This window comes from Lentinus tigrinus (genome assembly GCF_003813185.1).
Source record: "Lentinus tigrinus ALCF2SS1-7 unplaced genomic scaffold L226scaffold_85, whole genome shotgun sequence".
NCBI classification, from domain to species: domain Eukaryota; kingdom Fungi; phylum Basidiomycota; class Agaricomycetes; order Polyporales; family Polyporaceae; genus Lentinus; species Lentinus tigrinus.
The window spans coordinates 1-27,847 of NW_027137994.1; the positions used below are offsets into that span (position 1 = coordinate 1).

At 56.0% G+C, this 27,847-nt stretch overlaps 10 protein-coding genes across 10 annotated transcripts; 6 read left to right on the forward strand and 4 right to left on the reverse strand.

Annotated features, from left to right (window-relative positions):
* Positions 1-1,362: 1,362 nt before the first annotated feature.
* Positions 1,363-4,343, reverse strand: L226DRAFT_527576 (uncharacterized protein; the record flags this gene model as incomplete). The annotated part of the gene is made up of 15 exons (XM_067679134.1): positions 1,363-1,525; positions 1,575-1,624; positions 1,679-1,789; positions 1,848-1,916; positions 1,974-2,026; positions 2,330-2,438; positions 2,520-2,580; positions 2,605-2,639; positions 2,857-2,961; positions 2,986-3,112; positions 3,146-3,293; positions 3,333-3,832; positions 3,881-4,009; positions 4,068-4,152; positions 4,241-4,343. The coding sequence occupies 15 exons, from the start codon at positions 4,341-4,343 to the stop codon at positions 1,363-1,365; spliced, it is 1,848 nt and encodes a 615-aa protein (XP_067528466.1).
* Positions 4,344-4,729: 386 nt separating this feature from the next.
* On the forward strand, positions 4,730-7,525 carry L226DRAFT_527577 (uncharacterized protein; the record flags this gene model as incomplete). Its single annotated transcript, XM_067679135.1, has 7 exons — positions 4,730-5,092; positions 5,147-5,218; positions 5,339-5,556; positions 5,622-5,750; positions 5,796-5,914; positions 6,149-7,388; positions 7,441-7,525. The coding sequence occupies 7 exons, from the start codon at positions 4,730-4,732 to the stop codon at positions 7,523-7,525; spliced, it is 2,226 nt and encodes a 741-aa protein (XP_067528467.1).
* Positions 7,526-8,495: 970 nt separating this feature from the next.
* On the forward strand, positions 8,496-9,188 carry L226DRAFT_576859 (uncharacterized protein; the record flags this gene model as incomplete). Its single annotated transcript, XM_067685453.1, has 2 exons — positions 8,496-8,516; positions 8,583-9,188. 2 exons carry the CDS (start codon positions 8,496-8,498, stop codon positions 9,186-9,188), a joined length of 627 nt encoding a protein of 208 aa, XP_067528468.1.
* A 1,449-nt stretch (positions 9,189-10,637) lies between these two features.
* Positions 10,638-11,195, forward strand: L226DRAFT_423015 (uncharacterized protein; the record flags this gene model as incomplete). The annotated part of the gene is made up of 2 exons (XM_067674597.1): positions 10,638-10,730; positions 10,788-11,195. Coding segments are annotated over 2 exons (501 nt in total), but the record flags the coding sequence as incomplete, so codon positions are not given.
* Positions 11,196-14,902: 3,707 nt separating this feature from the next.
* On the reverse strand, positions 14,903-15,635 carry L226DRAFT_541144 (uncharacterized protein). The gene is made up of 4 exons (XM_067682013.1): positions 15,529-15,635; positions 15,359-15,450; positions 15,195-15,290; positions 14,903-15,139 (listed from the first exon to the last, which is right to left on the reverse strand). Exons 2-4 carry the CDS (start codon positions 15,445-15,447, stop codon positions 15,133-15,135), a joined length of 192 nt encoding a protein of 63 aa, XP_067528470.1. The 5' UTR covers positions 15,448-15,450; positions 15,529-15,635; the 3' UTR covers positions 14,903-15,132.
* A 1,027-nt stretch (positions 15,636-16,662) lies between these two features.
* Positions 16,663-19,605, forward strand: L226DRAFT_527579 (uncharacterized protein; the record flags this gene model as incomplete). The annotated part of the gene is made up of 7 exons (XM_067679136.1): positions 16,663-16,806; positions 16,867-16,923; positions 16,996-17,136; positions 17,194-18,499; positions 18,564-18,723; positions 18,811-19,003; positions 19,066-19,605. 7 exons carry the CDS (start codon positions 16,663-16,665, stop codon positions 19,603-19,605), a joined length of 2,541 nt encoding a protein of 846 aa, XP_067528471.1.
* Positions 19,606-19,792: 187 nt separating this feature from the next.
* Positions 19,793-20,572, reverse strand: L226DRAFT_386103 (uncharacterized protein). The gene has a single exon (XM_067674432.1). It carries the CDS (start codon positions 20,458-20,460, stop codon positions 19,981-19,983), a length of 480 nt encoding a protein of 159 aa, XP_067528472.1. The 5' UTR covers positions 20,461-20,572; the 3' UTR covers positions 19,793-19,980.
* L226DRAFT_386129 (uncharacterized protein) lies at positions 20,563-21,434 on the reverse strand. The gene is made up of 4 exons (XM_067674433.1): positions 21,265-21,434; positions 21,170-21,212; positions 21,018-21,112; positions 20,563-20,956 (listed from the first exon to the last, which is right to left on the reverse strand). Exons 1-4 carry the CDS (start codon positions 21,280-21,282, stop codon positions 20,666-20,668), a joined length of 447 nt encoding a protein of 148 aa, XP_067528473.1. The 5' UTR covers positions 21,283-21,434; the 3' UTR covers positions 20,563-20,665.
* Positions 21,435-22,438: 1,004 nt separating this feature from the next.
* L226DRAFT_576862 (uncharacterized protein) lies at positions 22,439-23,382 on the forward strand (the record flags this gene model as incomplete). The annotated part of the gene is made up of 4 exons (XM_067685454.1): positions 22,439-22,680; positions 22,730-23,075; positions 23,134-23,211; positions 23,272-23,382. 4 exons carry the CDS (start codon positions 22,439-22,441, stop codon positions 23,380-23,382), a joined length of 777 nt encoding a protein of 258 aa, XP_067528474.1.
* Positions 23,383-23,766: 384 nt separating this feature from the next.
* On the forward strand, positions 23,767-25,646 carry L226DRAFT_386154 (uncharacterized protein; the record flags this gene model as incomplete). Its single annotated transcript, XM_067674434.1, has 4 exons — positions 23,767-24,335; positions 24,396-24,452; positions 24,522-24,662; positions 24,720-25,646. Coding segments are annotated over exons 1-4 (1,425 nt in total), but the record flags the coding sequence as incomplete, so codon positions are not given.
* Between the last annotated feature and the right edge of the window lie 2,201 nt (positions 25,647-27,847).

Consider the following 27,847-nt stretch of genomic DNA (forward strand, 5'->3'; position numbering starts at 1 on the left):
GCCACCTACAGCATCCGGAGGGCGACAAGACTAATGGTGAGGGTAGGTAAGGGTTGAGTGTTGCAGTCACCCTCCAACCTCCGGTGGCCGCGCCACCTACAGCATCCGGAGGGTGACAAGACTAATGGTGTGGGTAGGCACGGGATGACTGAGCAATCAGGGTAATAGGAACATTGGTGAGGGTAGGTACACGATGAGTGTTGCAGTTACTATGCATATATATTATTTAACAAGATATGCTTGGTATTGTTGAAGAGATTCCCCATTCCTCATCGATCGTCCCTGCCAGCAATGGCCTCCTTCCCACCAAGTCAGGTGCGTAGCATATATCTATGTCTCGCTTTTACATGCCAGACTACTCTCATTTGGACCCTTCGGATACTCATGGCCTCGCTATCGAAATTAGTCTAGCGTAGTACTTGCAACCTATGTCGGAGGAGTCGAGCAAGTTCGTAGTCAACAATAAGCCTTGATTCAGACTAACTTCAAGAGCGGTTCATGATTGTGCGGTATCATGCTTGCTCCTTGGCACTTATGCATCGAACTCGTTGCTCGGCACTGGTTGGATGCTCAGATAGCTCGTCCTCCTGGGCCTGTACCACCAGTACTCGAACTGTCCCTGCCAGTGCGGGCATGGGCTTCTGACTGGGTTGACTGCGTGCTTCAAGTCCCCTCGACCTCCCGGCCTACCTCATTTCTCCTTGCTCTCATGCCCTTAGTTAGTATGTTAGTGCATGTCAACTTATGTCATAACGAAATGCTGCATGCAACTTGCACCGTCTGCATAACGAGCTTCGGCACTATTTCTTTCGAGGCCTTGACGGTTTGACGGCTCTGGACTATCAACCGCTCCCAGCCTCATATCATTGTTTCTATCTCATTCTAACCTAACTAAATACCTGCTTCCGGCTTAGCAACCTGCCAACACCGAGCACACTGCGGCAATTTAACGTGGTCGGGGCTCATAACCCACTTGGCGCACTTTGTAGATTCTTTCATGCGCCGGTCGGATAGTACCGCAGCATCTGTAGCTAGATATTGACATTCATGTATCTCTTAACATATATAACGTAGTTCGCGCCTCCCGGGGCTATTGTGAGGCGAGAGGAGGTGCTCTGTAGGCTCTCCTGCACTCGCAGCGTCCAGAAACAATCAAGGTGGGCGGAGATGCTAACGTTCGGTCGTAAGCCTCGAGCGACCGAACGCCAACAACATGCAGGCTGAAACATGCAGGCTGAACAACCCCGGGTGTTTTCAGGCATCTGGTAGCCGTCGCAGGTATGCAGAGTAAACAAGTCGTCTATTTATACAAGATGTGCATAGGCCGGGGACTCAATACATGTGCTACGTTCTCGTTCTCGTTCATTCTTCGCCCTGCGCCGCGTTTGCGGCCTGCGCGGCGTTGGCGGCCTGCGCAGCGTTGGCGGCCTGCGCAGCGTTGGCGGCCTGCGCGGCCCTCCACGCCCTCCACAATTGCTCAACGTGTGCCTTCAGCTCAAAGAACTCCTCGAGCCTGTCGGCGAGACTACAATATGGCGTCAGTAAGTATTCGGGTACACTGCCAAAGACCGCACTCCGCCTGGTCTTTGGGCCTAAGCCACTTCGAGTCGCGGGATCCATGTCCCTGTAGAACTACTGGTCAATGTATGTTAATAGACGCACGACGAACTCGACGTACCGCGTCCAATTTCATTTTTTTGTTGCCCATGGCCGGCGGGGCCCGCAGGCAGCGTCCCGAGCCCGAGCTCTTGCTGCTGGCGCCGTAGGCAAACTCTAGTCTGCACATAGCCTGTAAACAGTTAGTCACCAAACGACGTCGAGCTGCAACAAGGATAAAGATAACGAACGTGAATGAAATCGGCCCAGGCGACCTTGGGAAGCCGCTCCCCATCGAGCTTGAAGATCGACACCAAGACCTGCCGCGGCACCCTCAGTAAGCTAGTACGCGAGCCATTCCTAGTACATGCACTTACTTCTATGTCTCCCTTCGTCAATCGCTCCATGTTTTGTGTGGGTATGATGGACGCTGCGGGAGGAGAGAGGAGAGGATGGTGGTAGGAATGGGAGAAGAGGAGTGAGCCCTCTGCGCAGTTGACCCTCGAGTATTTACGCACCCTGAAAGCTTGCTTCGGCTGCGGTAGGAGAAGCCTATCGCTGCTGCAGGTCAATACCTACAACCAACCATAACGTATGTACGCAACCCTACCTCCTGTACCCAGGGTGCATGTCGATATCTTGGTATGTGAACGGCGAAATCCCTGGGTGGCTTGGATAAGCTAACGGCTGGTAAGTTTGGCAACACTTGGGAGGTCTGTGGGGTACTACTCACGGTAGGCGCAAATGATATAAACTAGGAGACGTTTGCCATGAACGTGGACGTCTCGTAGCACGTGACGTTGGGAGAGCGCGACCGTGTAAGGATTCTTCTTCGTTGATGCCTAAAGATTACAGTGAGTAAATGTAACATACTGCCTGCATAATCCTCGATGCATCGAAGGGCTCTGAGCACATCCATATACCTTCGTCGTGGCCTCACAGTAGCACGACGCTGCGAGATTGAACGGCGGGGACTTGCTATGACTAGAGCAACGGCGCAAAGCGTACCTGTTGACCCCGGGATAATTAGCTCGCGATACAGACTTTGTTCAAGCGGGTATAATTCATGAGAACGCTATATCGACATTGGGAGGAACCGTACAACGATGCAAATCTCTACAAGATAGTCACTAGCGCAGCACAGCATGATATCATCGGTATATACATGTGTGCGAACACACTTTTGACGATGCTGGGTGAGATCAACGGGACAAAACATATGCGAGGGACTGATATGGACAACAGACACACGAGACTGACATTGACGAGCCAAGCAGGAGGATAGCAGAGCAAGCCCACGCTCTCGACGGGAGAGCGCCTACAGTCGCCGAATGCGGCCAGGGCCACGCTCTTGACGGTGGGCGTCTACACCGGCCGAACGCGGCCAACCAGCAGTGCATCGCGGAAGCCGTCGAGAGCTTCCCGCAAGCTCCCGTAGAACGCTACGTGACCGGTGTCTCTCGCAGGCAGCCAGCCCTCCACTTCCTCTCTACCAATCGTGAGATTTATCAGTCGCCTGTGGAACTTCGGTATGAGCGGTTATGCTTACCCATCCTTGAAGATCCAAGGGGCCTCACCACGCACGACGGTTACATAGCCGCTGGTGGCGGACTGTGTGGGCGCACGCACAGCCCCAGAGTGAAACGACCGTATCCCTCGGGGATAACCCACGTCATCCTCAGCTAGGTCGCCACACGCTGAAGTAGGAGGAGCCTGCGGAAAGGTAGGTGACGTACAAGCAAGCGACGACGACGACGACGACGACAATGTCACCCCAGAACGCGTGCCCGAGGTAGCCGTTGGCGAAAGCGGGGCATCGGAGCGGCCCACACCGGAAGGACCAGGCAGAAGTGGTGTCATGATGAGCTCTGGGGAGGTACCATAGGTAGGCGTGTAGCCCTTTGCAGGCTTGCGGCCAGGCAAGAACGTCTCCCACCACTCGCCAAGAACCTGGGCATCCAGGATGGCGTCGGGAATGTCGTATGCGGAGCAGGGAGGAACGGCACCAAGGATCGGCATGGCCTCCGGCGGGATACGGAGGGCGGGCATCGCCGACGAAGCGAACGCTTCCAGCCAACACTCTGTCGTGAGTGCGAGCATGGCAGAGCTGGGTATCTTGAATAGGATGCCGCCGATCATCCACGCTTGAACCAGACGAAGACTCGCATCCATGAAGCTCGGGCACCTCTGAAATAGGCTACCAGGGACGCCGATGACCGCGGGGGCAACGACGTCCCTATAAACCTGTCAGTTAACGTGTCGATAGGCATATGGAAGGCCATACCAGTCGGAGAGGATAGCAGGCCCGATGAGGCTGCGAAACAGTACGTAATGTGCACCCATCTGGCGGGAGGGGTCGTCGTTCAACTGGAGCTTGCTGGTGAAGAATCGCGCTCCGTATGCGTCTTCAAACCTTGTGAGAATACGAACATGATCACCAGGGTCAACCAAGGATGCATTCCATGACATACCAGTTCTTCATGAGGTTAGGTTCCACCTCCTGAATGACCTGGAAAATCTTGCGATCTCTCCCACTCACCGGGGCCCCGATCGGACCTATGCATACTTTGCCAGTGTCGGCTACAGAGCAATGGCCTGCTGAGGATCTCGGACGTGGCGAAACATGAAAGAATGTAGAACGTACCGTGGTGACGCGCATGCCGCATAGCCGGTGTCAGGGTAGCATCCCGACCAGCGTCGGCGATTTCAGGATAGGAACCGAGATGCGCGGGCCTCCAGGAAGACATAGTCACAGTAACGAAGGGCGAGCTTGATATCCAGTGGGCGCAAAGAGGACAAGGGAGACGGAGAGCAGTCGCGAGTGGGGTGGGGTGCGATAGGAAAAGAGAGACGGGGCACATCGAAGTTCAGAGTACCGTTAAATACACGTACCTTCGGTCGCGCCCGACCCCATTGTGCACAAGTAGCCGCGTAGACTCCGAAACCAGACAGCTGCACGGTGTCTTGACCAAAATTGCGACGGAGAGGCTGCCTGCCTGTACGACGAGGAAGGTAAGGCGAGAGCACGATCTGAGTATTGAGCGCGATAGCCAGCGTCTACATGCTCTATATGGGGCGAGAAGCGCACCACGGGCCGGTCACGCGCCCACCCCGTGTTCGCCCTGCCGCCTAGATGTCTGCCAGTGCCAACCCCATCACTCAGTCTGCCCCTCGGAAGAAGAAGGAGAAGTCAGTCAACGACGACCCCACCGAAGGCGATGGACGACGCTGGGCAATGGGGGCAAAGTTCGCCTTCCTCTCAGGACGTTTATCCCTCTGGCGCGACGCTCGAGAACTCGGCGAGATGTCAACCTTCTATTCACGCCTGACTTTGCTCTTCATCCGCTACTTCACCTGGGAGCGCGCCCTTGATCCCGACGGCAACGGGCCCACAGAGGAGCCGTCAGAAGACAACCTCGACGAAGTTCTCGACGTCACCGGGCTCGAGCCCGACGAAATCAGGCGTCGTAATGAGGTCTACCTTGAACTTAGAAATGTACGTCTTTCAAACCTTGTTTGGCTCGCTGTCCACGTGTTTACCTCCCCACAGAAGCTGCAACGGTGGTACCGCTACCACGGTACCAAGTTGGTGAAGTCCAAAGGCGTCGACCCACTGTCGAAAGTCCTGAAGACATTCAAGGGTCAAGAAAGAGCCCCTCGACGTATGCAGACACTCCAATTCTATTCCTGACTCTACTACGACACTCGCATCAAACCTGTGGTCGACGCGGAATGGCCCAAGATCGTCGCGCAGGCTGGTGCCAAAGGCGCTCCGCCTCCCAAACGCATCAAACACCAAAACAGCGTGGTCTCGAGGATGTTCGCCGCCGAGACCGGGGACTTTCAGGCGGCGTTGAAAGCCCAGCGCGACGCCGAGTTCGATGAGGAGCTCGCTGCATGGAAGGCGTCTTCCCTCGACTTGGACGACGAGACCCCCAAAACCGCAGAGGAATACAACTTGTGAGTGTGCTATCCTCATTGCCCCTGTACATGCATCACTGACGGCCGCGATTTGTACATAACAGAGCGCTGAGCGAGGCCAAGGGCTGGCTTCCTCAGTTTGCCGACAGCCTTGCCAAACGCCTGGGCCTTAACGTCTCCATCCTCCTGACCGGTCCCATAGGAGACAGCGGTGGGAGGATCGATGTGAAAGGGTATGTGACCCCAGCCATTTACTGTGCAAACAATGATTGATGAAGGTGTAGCGTTCACGCAGGCACGACATTGGGTTTGACCCCCAAGCTTTGGCCGACCTATGACGTGCATGGGTACGAGGCCTTGGTGAAGTCCATGGTCGCCCACGGGAAGGCATGCTTCAGTACGTCCTGCTATCTTGTTTGCAACGTTGGGATCCCGTTCTAACACAATCCAGCTCTGGAGCAATGCCGCTCTCGTGCTCTCCCAGGAACTGTCCCGCCCAACGACAGCATTCTAGTGGCATCCTCACCGTCTCTTTCGACCGTCTCTCTCCCCGCGGTGGGGAGCGATCATTACAGAGACGTTCCAACCACTCCATACACCTCTGCGGCCTCCCCCTTGCCTGCCGCTGCAGGTTCCCATCATGTGAGGACCACACATTCTCCGATCCCCGGTTCTCCGGGGCCTTCTGGTGGAAGACGGTACCCTACGCCCACCATGCCCAGCCCACTCCGCATGGTCTCCCGGCTCCCATCGTCTCAGGTGGCTCCCAGCAATCAGCCGAATTCGGGTCCCGCCATCGAGGACGCTGTCGAAAAGGGCTCCGCTCGTCCCCCGGCCAAGCCGGAGGCTTCAAACGACACGGCTATTCCCGACCCCGCGCCCTCTTCTACATCCTCTGCCACGTCGCGTTTGGAGCATTCCGCTCCCGATCCCATGACACCCTCTGCCTCCACTCCTCCATTGCCCCCCGCGACCGCTCAATCCGCAACCCCAAGGGCTCGGCGCCCAGGTCTGTCTCAGCCTCCCCCTTCGTCGTCTCCTACCACCCTGTCCCCGACTCCTCCTACCGAGAGGTCGACTCAGTTGACGCAGTCACCGACTTCAGCTTCTGTCAGCGTCCCTGCCCGTGGTCGTCCCAAGGCAGTGTCGTCACACCCCTCCAGGACCACTGTCCCTTCCATTTCCGCTGGGCCAGCCACGACAATCTCCCCTGGACTGCTTTTCTCGTTATCCACCAGCACGCCGACATCGATCTCTGCTGGACCTCTCCTATCACTCTCTGCTGGCCCTCGTTCGACTGCGTTCTCCAAGATTGACAGCACCAACTGTCCTCCCAACGTCGTCGCCATCATCGACTATCTCAGTAGCCACCAGTGGGGCGCGGTTTGGACCCACTGCATCGCCACGTTCGTCGAGATAGAACGTTTTGCTCAGTTCAAGAGTCGAGGGACGCTGCTGAATTCCACCGACGGTCGTCCGCCTGAGGTCGCCGACTGGATGAAACGGCACCGTAAGCTCGTCGACGTCACCATCAGAGACGTCGACAAGTTCGCGGAGGGGTGGGCCAGGTGGTGGAAGGGTAACAAGCCTGTGCCATCTAGCGAGGATGACGACGAAGTCCCGGCCAATCTCGATTGGTCTGTCCTCTACGTCTCTGGACCCAATGGTCTCCTACTCTTCATTCTCACTCTAGCGTGGTGGGGGACCGCAGTGGCTGAGGATGACACCAGGCACGGCAAGTGGCTTGTCGCGATGAGCGACGTTCGCCTAGTCTTTGACCGGGTCTTGTTGGCTGCGTCGAGGTGTCAGGGTGGGGATGACAGTGACGGCGGTGACGGCGGTGACTCTGGGCCTAAGCGCACCACTTATAGGTATGTGTCACTGTCTTATCTTGTTGGCATGGTTCACTCACACATTCAACAGGAAGCGTCGACGAGCTCCCACCATAACCCTATCGGCTGCTCCCGCTCCCCGCCCCAAGAAAGCGAAGGCGTCCAACAACAAGTGAAGCAGGGTGTCTGTTATTCCAGGTGTGTTTCAACCTTGATTACCCCCACGTATCCTTTGACACCTGAACTTAGTTGGGTGTATGTGTCCCACGCTCTATGTCCTGCAGGGTAACTTTGCTCGTCGACTATTCTGTCAGCTATCAGATCCTCATACCCCATCCTTCAGCCCCATGTCCCGCATAGCCAAAACGTGTATCGCCGCACGACCTCGTTGTAACATACCTGGCGTTTCTTCTTGTCATTGTCGTCCTCCGCCTTACCTGCATATCGTCGTCCTCCATCTGCTGTCCTGCATGTTGCCGTCCCATGTCTGTCTGAGCCTCTTCCTGCCGTATGCATAGTGGTAACTCCGAACTTCTTAGGTCATCGTTGGAATCCTTTGAAGTATTGGTTATCTCCTGTAGTAATTCTCGACTGCAATACTATCCTGAGGTTGACTCTCACCCCCTTAGTGGGTTTGCAAGTGCGTTCTCCGATGGCAGGTAAGTCCTTTTGGACATGTACTTCTTCCCAAGATCCCCACCTAACGCTACCTTGAAGTAAATGCAGCATACACCACTACTTCCGGGCCGTGCACATGAGCCCTCGGCATCCACGTTACGCCAACGAGCTCTTCAGTCCCGCCCTCGACGTTCCCGTTGTGTCGACGCCCACGTCGCGCCCACACGCCGCACTCCCACACACCGCACTCTCTTCTCTACGACCACGTCTCTGCGTCCCCATGATGCGCCAGCTGCTTCTGGAGGCGACAAAGAGGTCGTTCCCGACGTCATTGGGCGTGAGACGTGTCCGATCTGTATTGTCGATTTTCAGGAGGGCCACGACCTGCGTGTGCTTTCTTTGGAGGCGCATCACCGCTTCCACCGAGAGTGTGTCGATCAGTGGCTGCTTGAGCTCTGGAGCAGCTGTCTCATTGAACCGTCTCCCTCCTCAACTGAGCGCTGAGCCCTCAACGGCCACGTCCTCCACATGACAGCTCTGGATGTCGAGGTGAGCCATAGCATTCAAATATTCAACCCTCCATGTGCTCATCCTGACGCCATCTGTCCCCTGTAGCCACGCTCAATGGCCGACCTTATCTACATGGTCTGGGGATGTTGTCCGCCTTGCATCGTCTGGCGATACCATTCTGACAGCCCATCCCGCCATCCCGCAACCGCGCGCGCGCATTTCGACCGCCCACGACCCCGCGTCGCACATCCCGCCATCCCGCAACCGCGCGCGCGCATTTCCCGGCACCGCCCATCCCATCCCGCCATCCCGCAACCGCGTGCGCGCATTTCCCGGCACCGCCCATCCCATCCCGCCATCCCGCAACCACCGCGCGTGCATTTCGACCGCCCACAGCCAGCCTGCCGCGCACAACAGCCACGACGCCACAAGCCCAGGCCGGAGGTCAAAGAAGGTGAGCCTAGGCTGGACGGCAAGCGCGCTCCTAAGGACAGTGATGGGGAGCCTGAGGACGACGGTGAGCACGACCTAGCTGGGAAGTGTGACCCGAAGGCCAAAGACAGCGAACCTGAGCCCGAGGGCAACCGCGAGCCCTGGTCGCCGATGGCGTCCCCGAGACCGACGGTGAAGGCCCACCGCAGGAGCGCGGCGGTGAGGGGCGGCGGCGAGGAGCGGCGCGGTGAGGAGCGGCGGCGAGGGGCGGCGCGGTGAGGAGCGGCGGCGAGGAGGCGGTGGGCGGCGGCGAGGAGGCGGTGGGCAGTGCGACGGTGGGCCAGGTTTGTTACTGCAGAAGTTTGTGTCGCGCAATACACTGTGTTGGTTGCAGCAATGGCTGCCGTAGATGCTACAGTATACATTGTAGTGCACTGGGCAGTCAGTGCTGTACAGTGGTATAGTGAGTCTACAAGGACTGGTGAGATCATGTGCCACACGCGGCGCGACTCAGGTGCGAAGGAACTGGTAGGTCTCAGGCTGAGGTAGTCGTCCCTTGCTTCATGCGACTCATGCACTCCCATCTGTCACATCCTGTGCCCAAGTCCGCCCTGCCGCCCCTCCGACACAACCCCGACCCGACTACCCCTGAACTCCGCCCCTTTCCCGGCTAATACGTCACCACCCCTACTCCTTTCCCTCCTGCCTTATCCGGACTTCCGTCCGGACTCCGATTACCTCCGACCCCCGCTCTGTCATCCAATCGTATTATGACATCAGTATCCGCTGCCTACACTTACTAGCCCAGTTCATTTGCTTCCGCTCCACCATCTCCGCAGTGTATCCGCTGCCTATACTTACTAGCCCAGTTTATTTGCTTCCGCTCCATCATCTCCGCAGTCCGCCTCCTGTCTCTACTCCTGTCGGACTCCTATCGGACATTCGGACTTCCGTATATAAACCCTACCTTACAGTCGCATAGTTCTTCAGTTCTGATATCTCGTTTACCCACTCGACTACTCAGCACTCAATCTATCTGACTTCTCTGCCAACCTCCGTCTGATCTCCGTCCGACCTTCCGACCAGACCTCCGACCTCCGACCTCTGACTTCTGTTCTCGTCTCTGTTCCTAACTCTCTGCTTGACTCTCTTATTCGTAGCTTGCTCCGGTATAAACTCTGGAGCCTCTTGTCGGACTTCTGCAAATTGAAGACATCGACGACTCTTCAGGCGTTGGTCAATAACTTCGCCAAAGTCTTCATTCCCGCGCACCATCGGACTTCGGACTTCGGACTTCCCTTCGGAGTTCGACTCGTGCGCATAGTCCTAACACCATCCCACAAGACCCCTCTTTCTCATCCATCGTTTACTCACTCTTTGTTATGATGCCTGAAGAGATCATGATGTCTGCTGCACCGGGTCCTCCCACTACGACGCGCACTGGCGGCGTATCCCAGTTTGAGGGCGAACAAGTTCCAATGCCATGGGCGAGTATCAAGGCTCTTTTCGTGCGGACTGGGTTCACAGAGAACTGCTGACACAGGAATCAAAGAATGCAGAGAAGGAAAGACCCGAGTGGGTGACCGCTGAGACTCTCCAAGTGAGTGCCAGATTGTGGGCTGGCGCACTCGCATGAATTGTCTATGACGTCACGGTGGACATGGCTCATGCAAGACATAGCAGTACTGGGACGCAAGGAAGACATTCTTCACAGAAGAGGAGCGCGCGAAAGCCTGGGACGAAACAGCGAACATTGTGAAGAAGTACAGCAACGAGATGGTTGAGCGATGGAACAAGGAGATCGACACCCTGCTCGTCTTTGTAAGTTCGCTGGCCTGTCACCTGAATCGCCTGACTGACTGCTCCGCACTACTCAAGGCTGGCTTGTTCTCAGTGATTTTAACTGCCTTCAACGTCCAGTCATACCAACTCCTCACGCCCGCGCCTCCCGTCGATCCCGTCATCGTGGCGCTTGAGAAAATCTCAGCGCAGCTCAGCAGCTTCTCCATCAACCCTCCCTCAGTCAACTCGACACAACCTGCGTTCATTCGCCCCGATCCTACTCCATCGTCCCCACCACTATGGGCCGTCTGGCTCAATGTGCTCTGGTTCTCGAGCCTCATCTTCAGCCTTTCCGCCGCAACTGTCGGCATCATGGTCAAACAATGGCTGAACGAGTATAGCTCTGGGCTTTCTGGGACATCGCGACAGATTGCACGCCTCTGCCAGCTGCGTCTGAACAGTCTGCAGCGGTGGCATGTGAAGGAGATCGTTGCGGTCCTTCCGGTACTCCTCCAGATAGCCTCTGTGCTTTTCTTCGCCAGACTCTTGGTCCTACTATGGCAACTGAACGAGAAGGTCGCGATCGTTGCAACTGTCCTCATCAGCGTGTTGGCCGTCTTCTCCCTAACCACTATTGTCCTCCCGAGTCTCGCGGCGCACTGCTCTTACCTTTCTCCACCGTCACGAGGACTTTATGAGCTCACACGGCCATTGAGAAAACTGCTCTATCATTGTCATCGCCAGGTTTCCTCCTGGATTATCAGCTGTTATTGCTCCACTGCTATCACCCTACCATGGTCAACCAGCGAGGGAGAGTTTCAGAAGCAGTATCCTCGCATGTACGGTGTGTGGAAGCATATTGATCCCAGTAGTTATTCCACGCTTCAATGGCGTGGAATGGAACGTTTCCTTCTCACCAAGCTTGACGGTCAGCTAGATAGCGACATGGTAGCAACTGCATATACCATGGGTATGGATATTGACTACCTACATCACGCTGCCATTTGTACCATGGAGCTCACCCTAGACGTCACAAGACAGTGCTGTCAAGTGATTGCGTCTGCAAATCGTGTGCATTGGGGAGAGGATGAGCATTGGCGGCCAATGCAGTCAGCCCACCCATGTCTGTGGAGCGGGGCTATCATTGCCTTCATTACAGTCACCGCCAGCGACATGAATTGGCCGCAGTCTTCGTTGGCCGATGTGCTACTGGCCTTGTACGACTACATTTCTGTATCTCACCACCATTTTGTGTCAGATGCTCCCAGGACACGTTTGGTCTGTGCAGACTTTGCAGGCATCATATGCCACTATGACCATCGCACATCACGGTTACCTCTTGGTGAACCAAATATCGCAGAAAGCCTCCTTGACTCAAAGCTGTGGTACTTGCGACCACTGGTTGCCGAGATTGGTCTTGGGAATGATGTTCGCCAACATGGTCGGTTTGCAGAAATGTCCTAGCGTTGTTCTCCCAGCTGACGCAATCACGCACTTCACAGTTGCCTTCGCCTGCTGGCAGAAGTGGCATCAGGGACTGGATCGGACCTCCACTGACGACCACACGACGCGTTATGCCCTTTATTCTCTTGGACACATCATCTACTGGATACCTCCTCCAGGATCTTCAGACTACAAGCCCGACAATCTGGAGTATCAGGCTGTGCGAGCGCAGGTTGTCAGTGCGCTGGACCACTTCTCGGGGTTCCTGTCCCCACCACGGTCACGGCAATTCAATCTGCACATGACATCAGCAATTTCCCAAAAATCTGAATGCATCTGAAACGTCCGCAGTTTAGCCAAAATGTGCCGGAATAGTGTCGAGACCGTTCACCACTGTTGTCTCGATATGGCTTAACCTCCGTGCACTTTTCCGCGGTAAGTACTTTGATATGGTTTTGAACACAATACTGTTGCGATTCCCAGAATTTGAAGGCAAGAGATGGAGAGATGAGCATGCTATTGAGAAAGTTGTGCGCGGTCGAGGGACGAGGCGTTTAGCGCCTGCGCGTCAGACGTTCAGATAAATGGGGAATTGCTGATGATCGACAATGTCCTTTCGGCATTCCGAGACCGCGCGCATCATTCCGGTCCTGAGAAGACAGATATCCTTTCACCAAAGCTAATCCATGCCATGGCCAGCTATCGAGATGCATACGAGAGAGATTGTGGTGAAGATCTTCCATGGTGGTGGCACCGCAACCAGAAGTGGCGGCGGATCCAGGAGCTTAAGTGCAAGTTCGACGACTCCAGACAGGTACGGACCAATCTAAGAATATGATCGTTCAATCAGCTGCTAACTTTCTGTTCTCATCAGACTCCCGGTACTGCTGACGCGGAATCACCTTCTACAAGGTCCGACGACTTGGATCCTCTCCCCGTCGCCTCCGTCGAAGGGACCTGCATCGCTAATACATCCTTATCAGCAGACGTAGAGCATCACGTCGTTCAGGACTCGGAGACATTACCAGCCCAGAGGTCCTCTAGTACCTCCACTTCTCCGCGATCCACAGGTTGCTCCGAGGGCCCTGTCGTTACTGAGGGAGTCGCGCCGCCTTCCGCTTAGGCCAGGGATGCTACAGCCGTCATCGTGTCCTCGACTTCAGTGTAGGAGCCGTTGCCTGCATTTCTGATGAATCTCCGCGTCGGACAGACTGGCCGGATTTCGAACGCAATGGCATTGCGAACTCGGAGGAGAATGAGCCGGCGTCCGAGAAGCATTCCTCCTGCCCTTCAACTACCCCACCATAATCTTCTAATTTCGCTGACGCGGACCGGCCTTGAACGTCGGACGCACCGACGTGCCGTAGATTCGTCCTTACCATCATGATGTTACCAGCAATCCCGGGGAGTCGCACCCTAGCCAGTCCCAGTCGCTCTCCTCGCCTGTCCTGCCAGGCTCGGAGTCCATTGCATTGTTCGAGACTCCGAAACTCCGAGTATATATCCGCTCCCGTCACCCCGTTCCGTAGTTTCCCGTCCACATGCCAATACTTCGATGGTCTCTGGAGTCTCAACGTTCGCAGGCATTTCTGTTACAATACCATGCAATCGTTCCCCTCAACTCCTTTGCCATCCGAGTGTCGTTTCACCCACATACACGCGTCGCACGGTGCACTATATATATGCACATTTCGTTGTATTCATCGTTAGACTGTTATGCTACTGCGTACAAAAGGTACGGTGCGTATGCTGACTCGTCCGAGAAGGACGAGGAACGCGCGACCGTACTACACGGACAATACGACTAGAACTGGTCGGAGTGAACAGTCGACCTCCTCGTCTCCTGGTCGGGCGTACGTCAAGATATGATACGGAGGACGCGGGTGATACACTGTCCGACTGACCTATAAAGTCAACGCATCAGAACCAGGATCGTCAGGTTCTGGGTACTCTCTGAGGTTGGGGGACTCGTAACCAGCGACCATCGACGGCACGACTCCTGACTCGAGCGCGCTCCAGAATGCAATCCTTGGCGGAGGTTCCACAGAGTGACCGGCCAGAGGTGAGTGCACTGGCACAGAAGCACCATGACACCAGAGAGAGTGGCAATCTGCCCACTGTCGACGTTTTCTTTGCCGCATAGTTTGAATATTGACTGTCCCGGGTAGCTCACGCGTTGGGGACCATCATCGTGTGAGCTCAGGGAAGGGGTATAAGACCCGGAGCTCTTGCAGGCTGTAGCTCGGTTTGTTTCTGTACAACGGGCCCGGCTGAACCGAATTTCTGGTAAGTGTGTAGTCAGCGAGCGAGAAGTGAGTTGAACTTGGCGTACCGGCTTGGTAGGAGCGCGAGGAGAACAGCCCGATGGGCGTGATACGTACCAGGAAAGCCAGGTGCAAGTATAGAATAATTCAATCAGCGAGGGCACGCCGGGCGGAATACACTCACACATTCCATCGCCCCGCAATACCTTCAGAGCCAAGGCATCCGAGTTGCCAGCGCGGAGAGTAGGAGTTCCGAGTCATGCGTGTCTCCAGTACTGTGCGTCGGCAGCAAGCATGAACATGTTTTTCCAACACGATTCAGATGGTGGCTTGTATCTTGTAGGCAGACGACTAGACGGGCTGACAGAGGGGGAAGTAGATTGTTGGTCCGACACAACTGCAGCTGGTTACTGTGGAGGCTGCGTGGGCGCTGGCCCGCATGGCGGCCACGTGCGTGATACGATGATGTCGGTGCTTGCTATGTACTCGTACAGTACATACTCAACTAGTCAACGTAGTCAACTCTTGCAGCACTCTCTCTGAGACGTCTAGACGGACCACGCATCCTCTCCACCATATTGACACTATCTGACGCAAAATTGCCATCATATACTGTACGCCAACGGCAACCCGCCACCGTCTCAAATTTCTGCGGCAAACAACCAGGTCAATACCGTCATCATCTTCGTCAAGGTTGGAGGCAGGAATGCAGGGTTTGAGAGTTGAGTGTGCGCTCAAAGAGTACGAGCTCTGTATGTATGTTTTGCGTGTGCGAGGTGCGTGACAAGTTCTCCAGGTCAACCTGTGCCCCGACTTCTCCCATGTCCAAATGCCATGCGCTTCTTGAATGCTCTGAGGACGAACATTGACAGCAGAGTCCCGCGCGGAAGCTGTGAGTTATCTGTGTATCCTGTCATTCTCATTCCCATTCAGGGAGCTCTCTGATGTCCCTCTTTGTAGTTTCTCCCTCCGGCTGTTCGGAATAGCTGAACAACACTGTCAGTCTCGTGTGCGATGCCTACACGACCGCTTACGACCTCGCAATGCATGCTGTAAGTCTACGCCCGTGCGCACCACACCCTCATCACCACTGAACAGCGAAGAGTTTGCACTTACTGTCTTTCCCGCAGTCAACTTCGTCATGCTCGCCACAACTATTCAACTCGGATCCATCGGAAAGCTTCTCGAGGCTACCCATATCCACCCTGGAGAAGGGCGACACTTGTGCTTACTCAAGGTACGTCTCATCCCCGAAATTATACTTGCAGCGCCTCGAAAGTCTTGCGCGCATGTCTACCCTATAGGCTACCTCGTCGTCAAGAGCCGGCCGACGTTCGTCGTGGTCGGGGATCTCATGTCGCTTCCATACGCGGACGAGATATGTATTTCGGCGATTAATGGCAAAAAACCATAGCCCGTGTCAACCTCATTGTGTGTCTCCTTCGCCTCAAATTAGGGTGCTCGGTTCTCTGGCTTGGAGCTTGTCATGGGATTTGGGTGCCCGGCGCGAGCGAGTCTATCTGGTCGAACACTCTGTGAGCAGATTGTCGATTAGATGCCCATGTGCATTGTGCAACGGTGACCGATTTCGTAGCACAACACGGCTGGTTCCCCTTGGCGGCTTGGATCGAGGCTTCGGTGGGAGCCGCGCTGCCAGTGTCAGGCGCAGTTGACGTCTGCCAGCTGCCTGACCTGGGCCTGCTGACCGATGCCGTTTTGTGTCAGAAGGATGCCGCCGCTGCGCCTGCTCCTAGGGTCTGAGTTCAGGCTTTGGTGCTGCGTTCGACAGACTCACAAATGAAGCTTCCGTGCACACCTGTCCTGTCAGAGCGTGTGCACGTGCTATCTGCCACCAGATGTGTGGCTGAGTATAGACGTCAAACTCAGGTTGTCGCATGCTCGGCGTCATGTTCGTGCTCGGAGCGGTGATACTAGTGTCCAAGCCTCATTAGGCTCCTTTGCATCCGACGTGGCATGCACGCTGTGGTTGATTGATTGGCTGAAGGCGTCGAGCGGGCTGGACTCGGGCTGTTGAGACGTCTCAGGCTGTCAACGGTGTGGACATGGGCCACCATGAGGCGCGACTTTCCATCCTCGGAGTGGTCAATGGATATTGAGTGGAGTTCCCGGCGCATCGCCCTAGCCTGCCCTGCAACACGCTCTCGAGGACGTCGTAAGTATCACTTTCCCTCGGACCTCTTCCCACTGCCAGTGCACTCCCATCCTCGAACCTCCTGCAAACCGACTATTCCCTTCTCGCTACGATGCCTGAAACAACTGAGACGACTGCGCGACCAGATCCTTCCAGTACGACGGGCCCTGGCGAAGTGCACCCGGAGCCTACCAGTAGCGTCGAGTCCGGAGGAGGCGTACCTAAGGGCAAACAGTCAGAGAATTCACTGCCAACGGTAAGTATCAAGGCTCTCTTCGAGTATTCAACTGGGCTGATGGAGCATTGTTCAATTCAGGAACCAGAGCAGGTGGAAAAGGTAAGACCCAAGTGGGAGACCGCCTGGGATCTCAAGGTGAGTGCCGAATTGTGTGCCGTCACGGCCCATGGCGTGCGACGTTGCGGACATGGCTCATGCGAGAGGTAGGAATACTGGGACGCAAGGAAGACATTCTTCACGGAAGATGAGAGGGCGAAAGCCTGGGACAAAACCGCAGAACTTGTGAAGACGTACAGCGACGAGATGGTCAAGCGGTGGAACGAGGAGATCGACACCCTGCTCGTCTTTGTAAGTTCGCTGGTCTGTCACCTAAATCACCGCACTGAATGCTCCGCACTACCCAAGGCGGGCTTGTTCTCAGCGATCCTAACTGCCTTCAACGTCCAGTCGTACCAGCTCCTCACGCCCGCGCCTACCGTTGATCCCGTCATCGTCGCGCTTGAGAAAATCTCGGCGCAGCTCAGCAGCTTCTCCGTCAACCCTCCTTCGGTCAACTCCACACAACCCGCGTTCGTTCGCCCCGATCCTACTCCATCCTCCCCACCACTGTGGGCCGTCTGGCTCAACGCACTCTGGTTCTCGAGCCTCATCTTCAGCCTTTCCGCCGCGTCCGTCGGCATCATGGTCAAACAATGGCTGAACGAGTACAGCTCCGGGCTTTCCGGGACATCGCGACAGGTCGCACGCCTTCGCCAGCTGCGTCTGAACAGTCTGGAGCGGTGGCATGTGAAGGAGATCGTTGCGGTCCTGCCGGTACTCCTCCAGATAGCCTCTGCGCTGTTTTTCGCTGGGCTTTTGATCCTCCTGTGGCAGCTCGATCGCACGGTCGCAATTGTTGCAAGTCTCCTCGTCGGCGTGCTAGCCATCTTCTCCCTAACCACTATCGTTCTCCCGAGTTTCGCGACCCATTGTTCCTACCTCTCTCCACCGTCGCGAGCACTCTATGAGCTCACACGACCATTGCGAAAACTGCTCTATCTTGGTCGTCGCCAGGTTGCCTCCTGGATATGCTACTGCGGGGACTCGGAGCAGTTTTTGGAGGAGCATCCTCGCATCTGTAGTGTGGTGATGCGTATTTATACGGAAAACAGCTCTTCGACACTGAAGTGGCGCGGAATGGAACTCTCCCTTCTTTCGAAACTCAAGAACCAGCTAGATGGCGACATGGTAGCCAAAGCATATACCACGGGAATGGATATCGACTACCTCCATCAAGCCGCTGTCTGCACCACAGAGCTCTCCCCCGACGTCTCAACACAGTGTTTTCAAGCCATTGCATCCGCGAATGCCACGCACTGGGGAGAGGATCATCGTCTGCCAATGCGGGAGGTGCACCCATGCATGTGGAGCGGCGCCATTGTCGCCCTCGTGACGGACCCCCCCATTGACATGGATTCGCCGCAATCTTCGTTTGCTAATGCAGTGAAGACCGCGTACCAATACCTTTCTGTAGACAACCGCCGCGTTGTGTCAGATATTTCCTGGACGCGTTTGGTCTGCGCAGACTTCGCGGGTATCATACGCCACTACGACCGTGACATGTTCCCTCCCGGTGTCCTAAACATTGCAGAAAGGCTACTTGATTGGGATCTGTTGTCGTTGCTACTACGGCTTGCTGATATTGGTCTTGGGAATGATGTTCGCCGGCATGGTGGGTCTGCAAAATCACCGTTGAATTGAGTTTCTCTGAGCTGACGCGATTTTGCACTTCACAGTCGCCTCCGCTTATCAACAGGAATGGAATCGCCGGCTCACATCTGCTGATGAAGATGAGACAGGTCTGGCCCTCGTTGATTCTCTTCAATTCACCGTCGTGTGCATACCTTCTCCAAGCTCCCCGGACTACAAGCCCAATGATCCGGAGTACCAGGCCGTGTGTGCGCTGGTTGTCAGTGACCTGGACGAATTCTCGGTTTCCCTGTCTACACCACGGTCACTACAACGTTTCTCTCACGTACAAAGGGTCTTTAATGCACTCCGCGAACTTCACGAGAAGAATGCAGATCTACTCTCCCCGAAGCTTATCGAAGCCATGTCCAAGTTTCTGGATATGACTCATGAGAACGAGCGATGGGAATGGGGAGACGGCCGCCGCAACGCAGATTGGATTACAGCGCTCAAGCACAACTTGCTCGACGATTCAGAACAGGGGCAGGTATGCACAAATATCAACGATACGCTTCCGACAAGCTCATGACATCATTCTTTCCTCATCAGATTCCTGCTGCAGACAACGTCCAGTCGACTTCGCTGGGGACTTCAGCGACGCTCCCTCCGGTAGTTGATTCCACACTGGTGATCACCGTCCCCGGTACATCGTCTCCGGCAGACAGCGCGCATCATGCCATCCAGGGGACGTCACCAGCCTCCAGGAATTCCTCCCCCGCCTCCATGACCTCCCCTGGGTCCAAGTCGACCATGGGTTCCCCCGGCCCCGAGGGTCCAACTGTTCCTCAGGCTGAAGTCGCACCGCCTACCACTAGCACCGGGAACGCTCCTGCCACCAACGTGTCCTGGACTGCGACGGTGGAGGAAGAGGAGGAGGAGAAACACCGTGTTCGAGACGCTGGCGCGGCGTCCCCAGACGCGACTGTCCGCACTGCTGTTGCTGGTGCATCCGAGTCCCCACCGGTAGACTCGGGAGTTGAGCGCAACGGCATCTCGGACTTCTCGGAGGTTAGAGCGCCCTCCGACCATTCCTCCTCGACTTCTACTGCGCCATCGTCCTCCCGTCGTGACGATGCCGACGCGTCTTGAAGTGGGTCATGCTTGCGTCGTGTTCGTGTCACAAGTCGCCGCGACCCTCCGCACCCAGTTCACCTGCGCTCTCGTCAACCGGCCGCTCTCCTTCCTCATCCGTTCACCCAACTCAGCCTCCTCATATCGTAGATGTCTCGATCCATGCCCATTTCCGAAGTGCTTCCCATTCCATATGCCGATACTCTCACATTGTGCGCACACCTTTATATTCACTCCGACTCTCCGTGTCCTCGCTCTGTCCCTGTCCCTGGCCCTGTCTTCGCATTCCTTTGATGCTTGCAGGCCGGAATCACTTCTTGCTCACTCACGATACTCCCTATCTGACGTCTCCCCTGATCTGTCATCTTGATATATACTTCGCATACTGTCATGTCAACTAATTACATGCGTCCGAGTTTTCCCGTGATACGGTGTATATGTCCCTATGCTGGCCTTGGATCGCGCGAGACAAAGATGTACGACATATGTATACCAAACGCCCACCCTGACCGTGGAAGGAGCCGCCGAACGCGTCGAACTCAACACGTTCAGACCAGACTTGATGGCTGAGTCGGGATATCTGCCAGGTGACGACGTTGGTCGCGCAAGCCCGAACAGAGGACGCGTACGGCCAAGCTCCGGATTGTGCGTGGTACTCGCGAGCATCCACGGCAAGACTCCCGACTCCCGGGGGAAGAATGAGTCGTTGAGAAGAGGGCATGGAACCGCATCTTGAGCTTGAGTAACTGCCTGACCAGCGTCGATCGACGACCTGCTGCAAGCCTCGTCGCGCCGTCGCGGTGTCCAATGCAGACACCGGACAAACCGTGCGAGCACAAGGTCGGGTTGTACCTTGCACAACGGCGATCGCATGTCCCAGCAGTCGTTTCAAGCCCCGCGCACGCGCGAGACTGGTAGGGCAATATCCTTGTGCCCGGACGCGGTGAGTCACACTTCCGGCATTCCTCCGTGTGGTTGACCTGGACCATAATGCGGGGCATGCTAGTCGGATGGATCGCAGTGCGCGACCGATCTCCGGGCACGCGCCCGCGCGCCAGTGACCGAAGCGGCGAGAACGCTAGACACAGAGACGAGCTATGCAAGCTGGCCGCTGTCGACCAAGAGGCACAGCATCGAAGGAAGAGACTGTGCTCGTCGGTGCACGTGTCGATGGAAAGAGGTTGCCGGAAGAGGCACGGGATAGCCCTGGGATGGACGGGCCTGAACTAGCCAGATCGGAGGTGCTGGAGGTGCGACGCGATGACAGCTGTAGAGTACTTGATTTTCGCTGTGTCGCGGTCGATTGTGCCGACCATGACCGTGCTTCGCGAGGACAACCACAGGAACGACTGTGCGTCTGGCATGGTCTCTGTGAGGGACTGTGAGATGCTGTATAGTATACACAGCACACAATGCGATCATTTACATACACATGACACCCGTGAATCTCCTGAATATTCAAGGGCGGAAGGAACCGTGCACTTGCGGAGACGGGGAGGTTGCGCGGTGCGCCCGTGTACCGAGTCTGTTGACGGGAACACATGAGCTGAACGTCCCGAAGACAAAGACGGCTTCTGCCCACCCCGGTCTCTATGAGACGTGCAGTCCGATATGTGGGCACTATGCTCGATACGATTCCTCGGAACGAGCTGCATTGCACTCTGCAGAAGGACTCACCCAAGGGCCGAGGTGCATGTACGCCTCTTCGTGCACCGTCCGCACTCTTGTGCTCCGTTTAGTGATGTGGAATCCGAGGCCAAGACGCGGCCGCTGAGAGGGAATGCTTGAGATTTGCGAGTGCGCTCGGTGCAGCTAACGTCCAGAACGACTTGCAGTAATCAGAGGAGAGGCCGCGGATGTCTTCCGCATTGTCGAGTGAAGGGACGTGTATGAGGTCTGGCTCGCGTGGCCGCCACGTGCGCATTATGTACGATGAAGCGCTCTGCCGGCTGCCAGTGCTCTCCAGGTTGCTCTCTCTCGCCAGCCCGTCTCGCTACGCTGTCTGAGTTGTCTACGCGTCCCCTCGTCTGTATCTCAGCACGGGATGCTCAAGCTCTGCTCACTGTACCCTGCGGACAACGGCAAGAACTCTTGTCTATATCTTCGTTAAGGCCAGGCCAAGGCTACGAGCAGATGGTTAGTGAGGAGCGCAGTTTGCGAGACACGTATACGTACAAGGTATGTTGCGCAGCAGTTTTGAAGTCGCGAGGTTCTCAAATTCTCTAAATCGAATTGCAGGCCCCACGACGCGTTTCTTGACGGTTAAGCACTCCTCGATCGCGAGGGCGAACACGAAGACGGACCTTTGCGTGCACTTTGTCAGTCGTCGATATCTTCCAGCTGATATCTTGAACTTTGACTTATATATGCGCGCTCTCTGTTGTGCTCCAGCTGATCGTCAGTTCCGTGTGCGACGTTCAGACGACCGCGGCTGTAAGCTCACGCCCGTGTGCACACCTACTACACCTTTCACGTCGTCCTCACGATACGCGACCCCGACCAACAGCCAAGAGTCTGTACACCCTGTCTTCACCGTAGTCAACGGCTGCTATAGGAGAGTACACGCGTAAGGTGAGTAATCGTTTAGATGAGTCGGCATAGTGTGCGACGTTGATGCTCATGGGAGTACCTCATGCTAATCCGAGTTCAGCTGAGTGCGAGACAACGACTAACCGGGAAGCTGGAATCCGAGCGAGCCATGTCTTCTATGCTCCAATTTCTGCAAGAGCACTACGCTTACCCAAGGACTCCCTCGAGATGACCATTGTTTCCTCCATCATCTCTGATCTCGTCCGCCACGTCTACCTGCAATGGTTTCAATGAGACTGTCAACGCCTCCTGCAAGGGCGAGATGTCCACCGCATTCACCTTCCTCAGCCGCGGCAACTCCATCTTCGCCACCCCCGGTCACCACGTCACCGCTGAGGACGTCAAGTCGTTCGCGCAGTCCGTCTTCGGCGTGGGCAACGTCGCGGTCCTCGGTACCGGTATCGAGGTGGGCCCACTCAAGGAGCTTTTACAGACGTCGCTCGGCATGTTCTCGAGCTCCGCTGCCCCTTCGTCGACGCCCTCGAGCGACTTATGCCAGGAGACGTGTATCCACGCGCACCTCACACCACGGCTCCTGAAGTGTATTCGTCAGCTTCGCACCCGCGCGTGAGCTTGCCGTCCTTGCGTCGCATCTGGACCCCACGCCCTCCGTCAAGTGGTCACAGGGGACCTCGCCCATTGCTGCGAGCGTCCATGCTGGCACGTCCGTGCAGCCGGTCCTCCTTCCCTACTCGGACGCGTCCCTCTTCGGTCTCCTCGTCCAGGGCCAGACGACCACCGATGTGAAGACTGCGGCCAAGGCTGCCGTCGACGCTCTCAAGACTGCCGGCTCGCCCAAGGGTGAGGAGCTCCAGAAGGCGGTCGCGAAGGCCAAGTTCTCTGCCGCCAGCGCTTTCGATGTCCGTGACGGCCTCGTCTCTACCGTCGGGAGTCCCAAGGTCAGTACTTTGTGGATGTGCGTACGATCCGTGAGGGCTCACGTGCGACTGTCTGCAGATCCTCTATGGTTCTCCCACATCCATCAATGACGCCGTCTCTGCTCTGGAGAAGGTCGACGCTTCGGCTCGCTCCAAGGTACGCTCGACGTTATGCTTGCAGCGCCGCGAAGGTCTGATGCGCATGTCTACCCGATAGGCTGCCTCCTCGTCCAGAGCCAGCCGACCGTCCGTCGCGGTCGGGGATCTCATCTCGCTCCCGCACGCGGATGAGCTCTGTATCTCGGCGATCAATGGCAAAAAATCGTAGCCCGTGTCAACGTACTTGTGTGTCTCCTTCGCCTCAAATTAGGGTGCTCGGTTCTCTGGCTTGGAGCTTGTCATGGAATTTGGGTGCCCGGTCTATCTGGTCGAATATTCTGTGAGCAAATTGTCAATCCAAGATGTCGACGTTCATTGTGCGCTGGTGACCGCTTTCATAGCGCAACACGACTGCTTCTCCTTGGCGGCTTTGGATCGAGGCTTCGGTGGGAGCCGCGCTGGACCGGCCTACGGAGTTGTCTGCCACCAGTGTCAGGCGCAGTTGCTGTTTGCCAGCCGCTTGACCTGGGCCTGCTAACCGATGTCGTTTTGTGTCAGAAGGATGCCGCCGCTGCGCCTGCTCATAGGGTTTGAGTTCAGGCTTTGGTGCTGCGTTGGACAGACTCTCAAATGAAGCTTCCGTGCACACCTGTCCTGTCAGAGCGTGTGCACGTGCTGTCTGCCACCAGATGTGTGTATAGACGTCAAACTCAGGTTGTCGCATGCTCAGCGCCATGTTCGTGCTCGGAGCGGTGATACTAGTGTCCAAGCCTCGTCAGGCCCCTTTGCATCCGACATGGCATGCACGCTGTGATTGGCTGAAGGCGTCGAGTGGGCTGGACTCGGGCTGTTGAGACGTCTCATGCTGTCAACGGTGTGGACATGGGCCACCATGAGGCGCGACTTCCCATCCTCGGAGTGGTCAATAGACTTCCGAGTAGAGTTCCCGGCGCGTCCCCCGTAGGTATCACTCTCCTTCGGACCTCTTGCCACTGCCAGCGCACTCCCATCCTCGAAGACTATTCCCTTCTCGCTACGATGCCTGAAACAACTGAGACGACTGCGCGACCGTGTCCTTCCAGTACGACGGGCCCTGGCGAAGTGCACCCGGAGCCTACCAGTAGCGTCGAGTCCGGAGGAGGCGTACCTGAAGGCAAACAACCAGAGAATCCACTGCCATCGGTAAGTATCAAGGCTCTCTTCGAGTATTCAACTAGGCTGACGGAGCAATGTTCAATGCAGGAACAAAAGCAGGTGGAAAAGGAAGGACCCGAGTGGGAGACCGCAGAGGCACTCTGGGTGAGTGCTGATTTGTGGGCCGTCACGGATGGCGTGCGACGTTGCGGACACGGCTCATGCGAGATGTAGCAATACTGGGACGCAAGGAAGACGTTCTTCAAGGAAGAGGACAGGGCGAAAGCCTGGGACGAAACCGCAAAACTTGTGAAGACGTACAGCGATGAGATGGTCGAGCGATGGAACAAGGAGATCGACACCCTGCTCGTCTTTGTAAGTTCGCTGGTCTGTCACCTAAATCACCGCACTAAATGCTCCGCACTACCCAAGGCGGGCTTGTTCTCAGCGATTCTCACTGCCTTCAACGTCCAGTCATACCAGCTCCTCACGCCCCCGCCTCCCGTTGATCCCGTCATCGCCGCGCTTGAGAAAATTTCGGCACAGCTCAGCAGCTTCTCCATCAATCCTCCCTCGGTCAACTCCACACAACCCACGTTCGTTCGCCCCGATCCTACTCCATCGTCCCCGCCACTGTGGGCCGTCTGGCTCAATGCGCTCTGGTTCTCGAGCCTCATCTTCAGCCTTTCGTCCGCGTCTGTCGGCATCATGGTCAAGCAATGGCTGAACGAGTACAGTTTCGGGCTTTCTGGGACATCGCGACAGATCGCACGCCTCCGCCAGCTGCGTCTGAACAGTCTGGAGCGGTGGCACGTGAAGGAGATCGTTGCGGTCCTTCCGGTACTCCTCCAGATTGCTTCAGCGCTGTTCTTCGCTGGGCTTCTGATCCTCCTCTGGCAACTCAATCGCACCGTGGCAATTGTTGCAAGTCTCCTCGTCGGTGTGCTGGCCATCTTCTCCCTATCCACTATCGTTCTCCCGACTTTCGCGACCCATTGTTCCTACCTCTCTCCACCGTCACGAGCACTCTATGAAATCGTACGGTTATTGCGAAAACTGTTCTATCCCAGTCGCTACCAGGTTTCCTCCTGGATGCGGGACCGTTATTACGACACTGCCTTATCAAATCAGTCAAAGGAGGAGATGTTTCAGGAGGAGCATCCTCGCATCTATAGTGTGCGGAAGCTTATCCATCCTGACATCTCTTCGACACTGAAGTGGCGTGGCATGGAACTCTTCCTTCTTTCGATGCTCCAATACCAGGTAGATGGCGACATGGTAGTAACTGCATATACCACGGGAATGGATATCGACTACCTCCATCACGCCGCTGTCTGCACCACAGAGCTCTCCCTCGGCGTCTCGAGACAGTGCTTTCAAGCCATTGCATCCGCGAATGTCGCGCACTGGGGAAAAGATAGACATCACTGGTCAATGCGGGCGGTGCACCCATGCATGTGGAGCGGCGCCATCGTCGCCCTCATGACGGCCCCCCGCAGTGACACGGCTTCGCCGCAATCTTCATTGGCTGATGCGCTGAAGACCGCGTACAGATACATCGATATAAACAGACGTCATGCTGTAACAGATATTCCCTGGACGCGTTTAGTCTGCGCAGACTTCACCCGTATCATACGCCACTACGACCATGGTGGCATGTCGCGGTTACCTCAGGCTGGTCAACCGAATATCGCAAAAAGCCTACTTGATTGGGATCTGTTGCATTTGCTACCACAGCTTGCTGAGATGAGTCTAGGGAATGATATTCGCCAGCATGGTTGGTCTACAAAATTATCGTTGCATTAGTGTTCTCTGAGCTGACGCGACCATGCACTTCACAGTCGCCTCCGCTTGCCAGTGCGAATGGAACTGCATCCCTCCTGATGAAAATGAGACGTGTCTGGCCCTCAAATCTCTTCAATGCATCATCCGCTGCATACCTTCTCCAGGATCTCCGGACCACACGCCCGATGATCCGGAGTACCAGACCTTGTGGGCGGAAGTTATCAGTGCGCTAGACAATTTCTCGGTGTTCCTCTGTACACCACGGCCACTACACGTCTTTGGCGCCGCATATGATGTCTTTCATGAACTCCAAAAATTAAATAGGGCAGATCTGCTCTCCAAGAAGCTTATCCAAGCCATTTCCAGGTATCTAGAAGTCTATGAAGAGCACACGGGCAGTCCATGGCCATGGACAGACATCTTGTACTGGATCAGAGAGCTCAAGCACAAGCTCGAAGACTCAGGATTGGGCCAGGTACGCACGAATACCAATTGATATTCCCATGCGACAAGCTAGTGATGACATTGTTTTTTCCTCATTAGACTCCTGCTGCTGCCAAGGGTGAGTCGTCTTCTCCGGGGACTGATGACCCTCTCCCCGTCACCTCCGTCAACTCAGTGACGCGCCCTCTGGCAGATGACTCCCTAATGAACATCCCCGATACATGGTCTCCCATAGACAGCGAGCATCATGCCATCCAGGGGACGTCGCCAGCCTCCAGGAAGTCCTATACTACCTCCATGACCTCCCCGGAGTCGTCTAACGGTTCCCCCGAGAGCTCCCGACTCGGAGCCGCTGCTCCTGCGGTTGCGCCGCCATCTGACGGGACGCCAGATGCTCCAGCTGCTCAAGACTCTTTGACCGCATCGCACGATGCAACGGTGCGCGGTACTGGTGAATGTCAACCGGTAGACTCGGAAGTTGAGCGCAACGGCATCTCGGACCCGAAGGATAGAGCGCCCTCCGACCATTCCTCCTCGACTTCTACTGCGCCATCGTCCTCCCGCCGTGACAATGCTGACGCGTCTTGAAGTGGGTCATGCTTGCGTCGTGGTCGTGTCACAAGTCGCTGCGACCCTCCGCACCCAGTTCACCTGTGCTCTCGTCCACCGGTCGCTCTCCCTCCTCGTCCGTTCACCCAACTCGGCCTCCTCATACATACAGTACGTCTCGATCCACGCCTGCTCCGAAGCGCTTACCTTTCCATATGCCGATACTCTCACATTGTGCGCACACGTTTATATTCGCCCCGACTCTCCGTGTCCTCGCTCTGTCCCTGTGTCTTCGCATTCCTTGGATGCTCGCAGGCCGAAGGCGCTTCTTGCTCACTCACGATACTCCCTATCTGACGTCTCCCCTGCTCTATCATTTTGACGTATACTTCGTACACTGTCATGACAATCACATACACGCCTATTCCCGTGTTTGAGATACTGTATATATTCTCCTATACTACCCTCGGATCGCGCCACACAAGATGTACGACTACCACCACGTACGTATACCAAAGGCCCACGCCCGACCATAGAAGGAGCCGCCGCCGAATACGAACTACACGTCAAACTCATCCAGGACAACACGTTCAGACCACACTTGGACTCGGTCGGGATATCTGCCGAGTGACAATGTTGATCGCGCAAGCCCGGACAGACGCGTACACAGGTGAAGCTCCGCCGACTCATCAGTAATTCCGGATTTTTCTGAACGTCTGGCGCGCGGGCGCTTAACGCCTTCGACCTCGCCCGCGACCGTGTTTGCTTCGTAGCTCACTCAT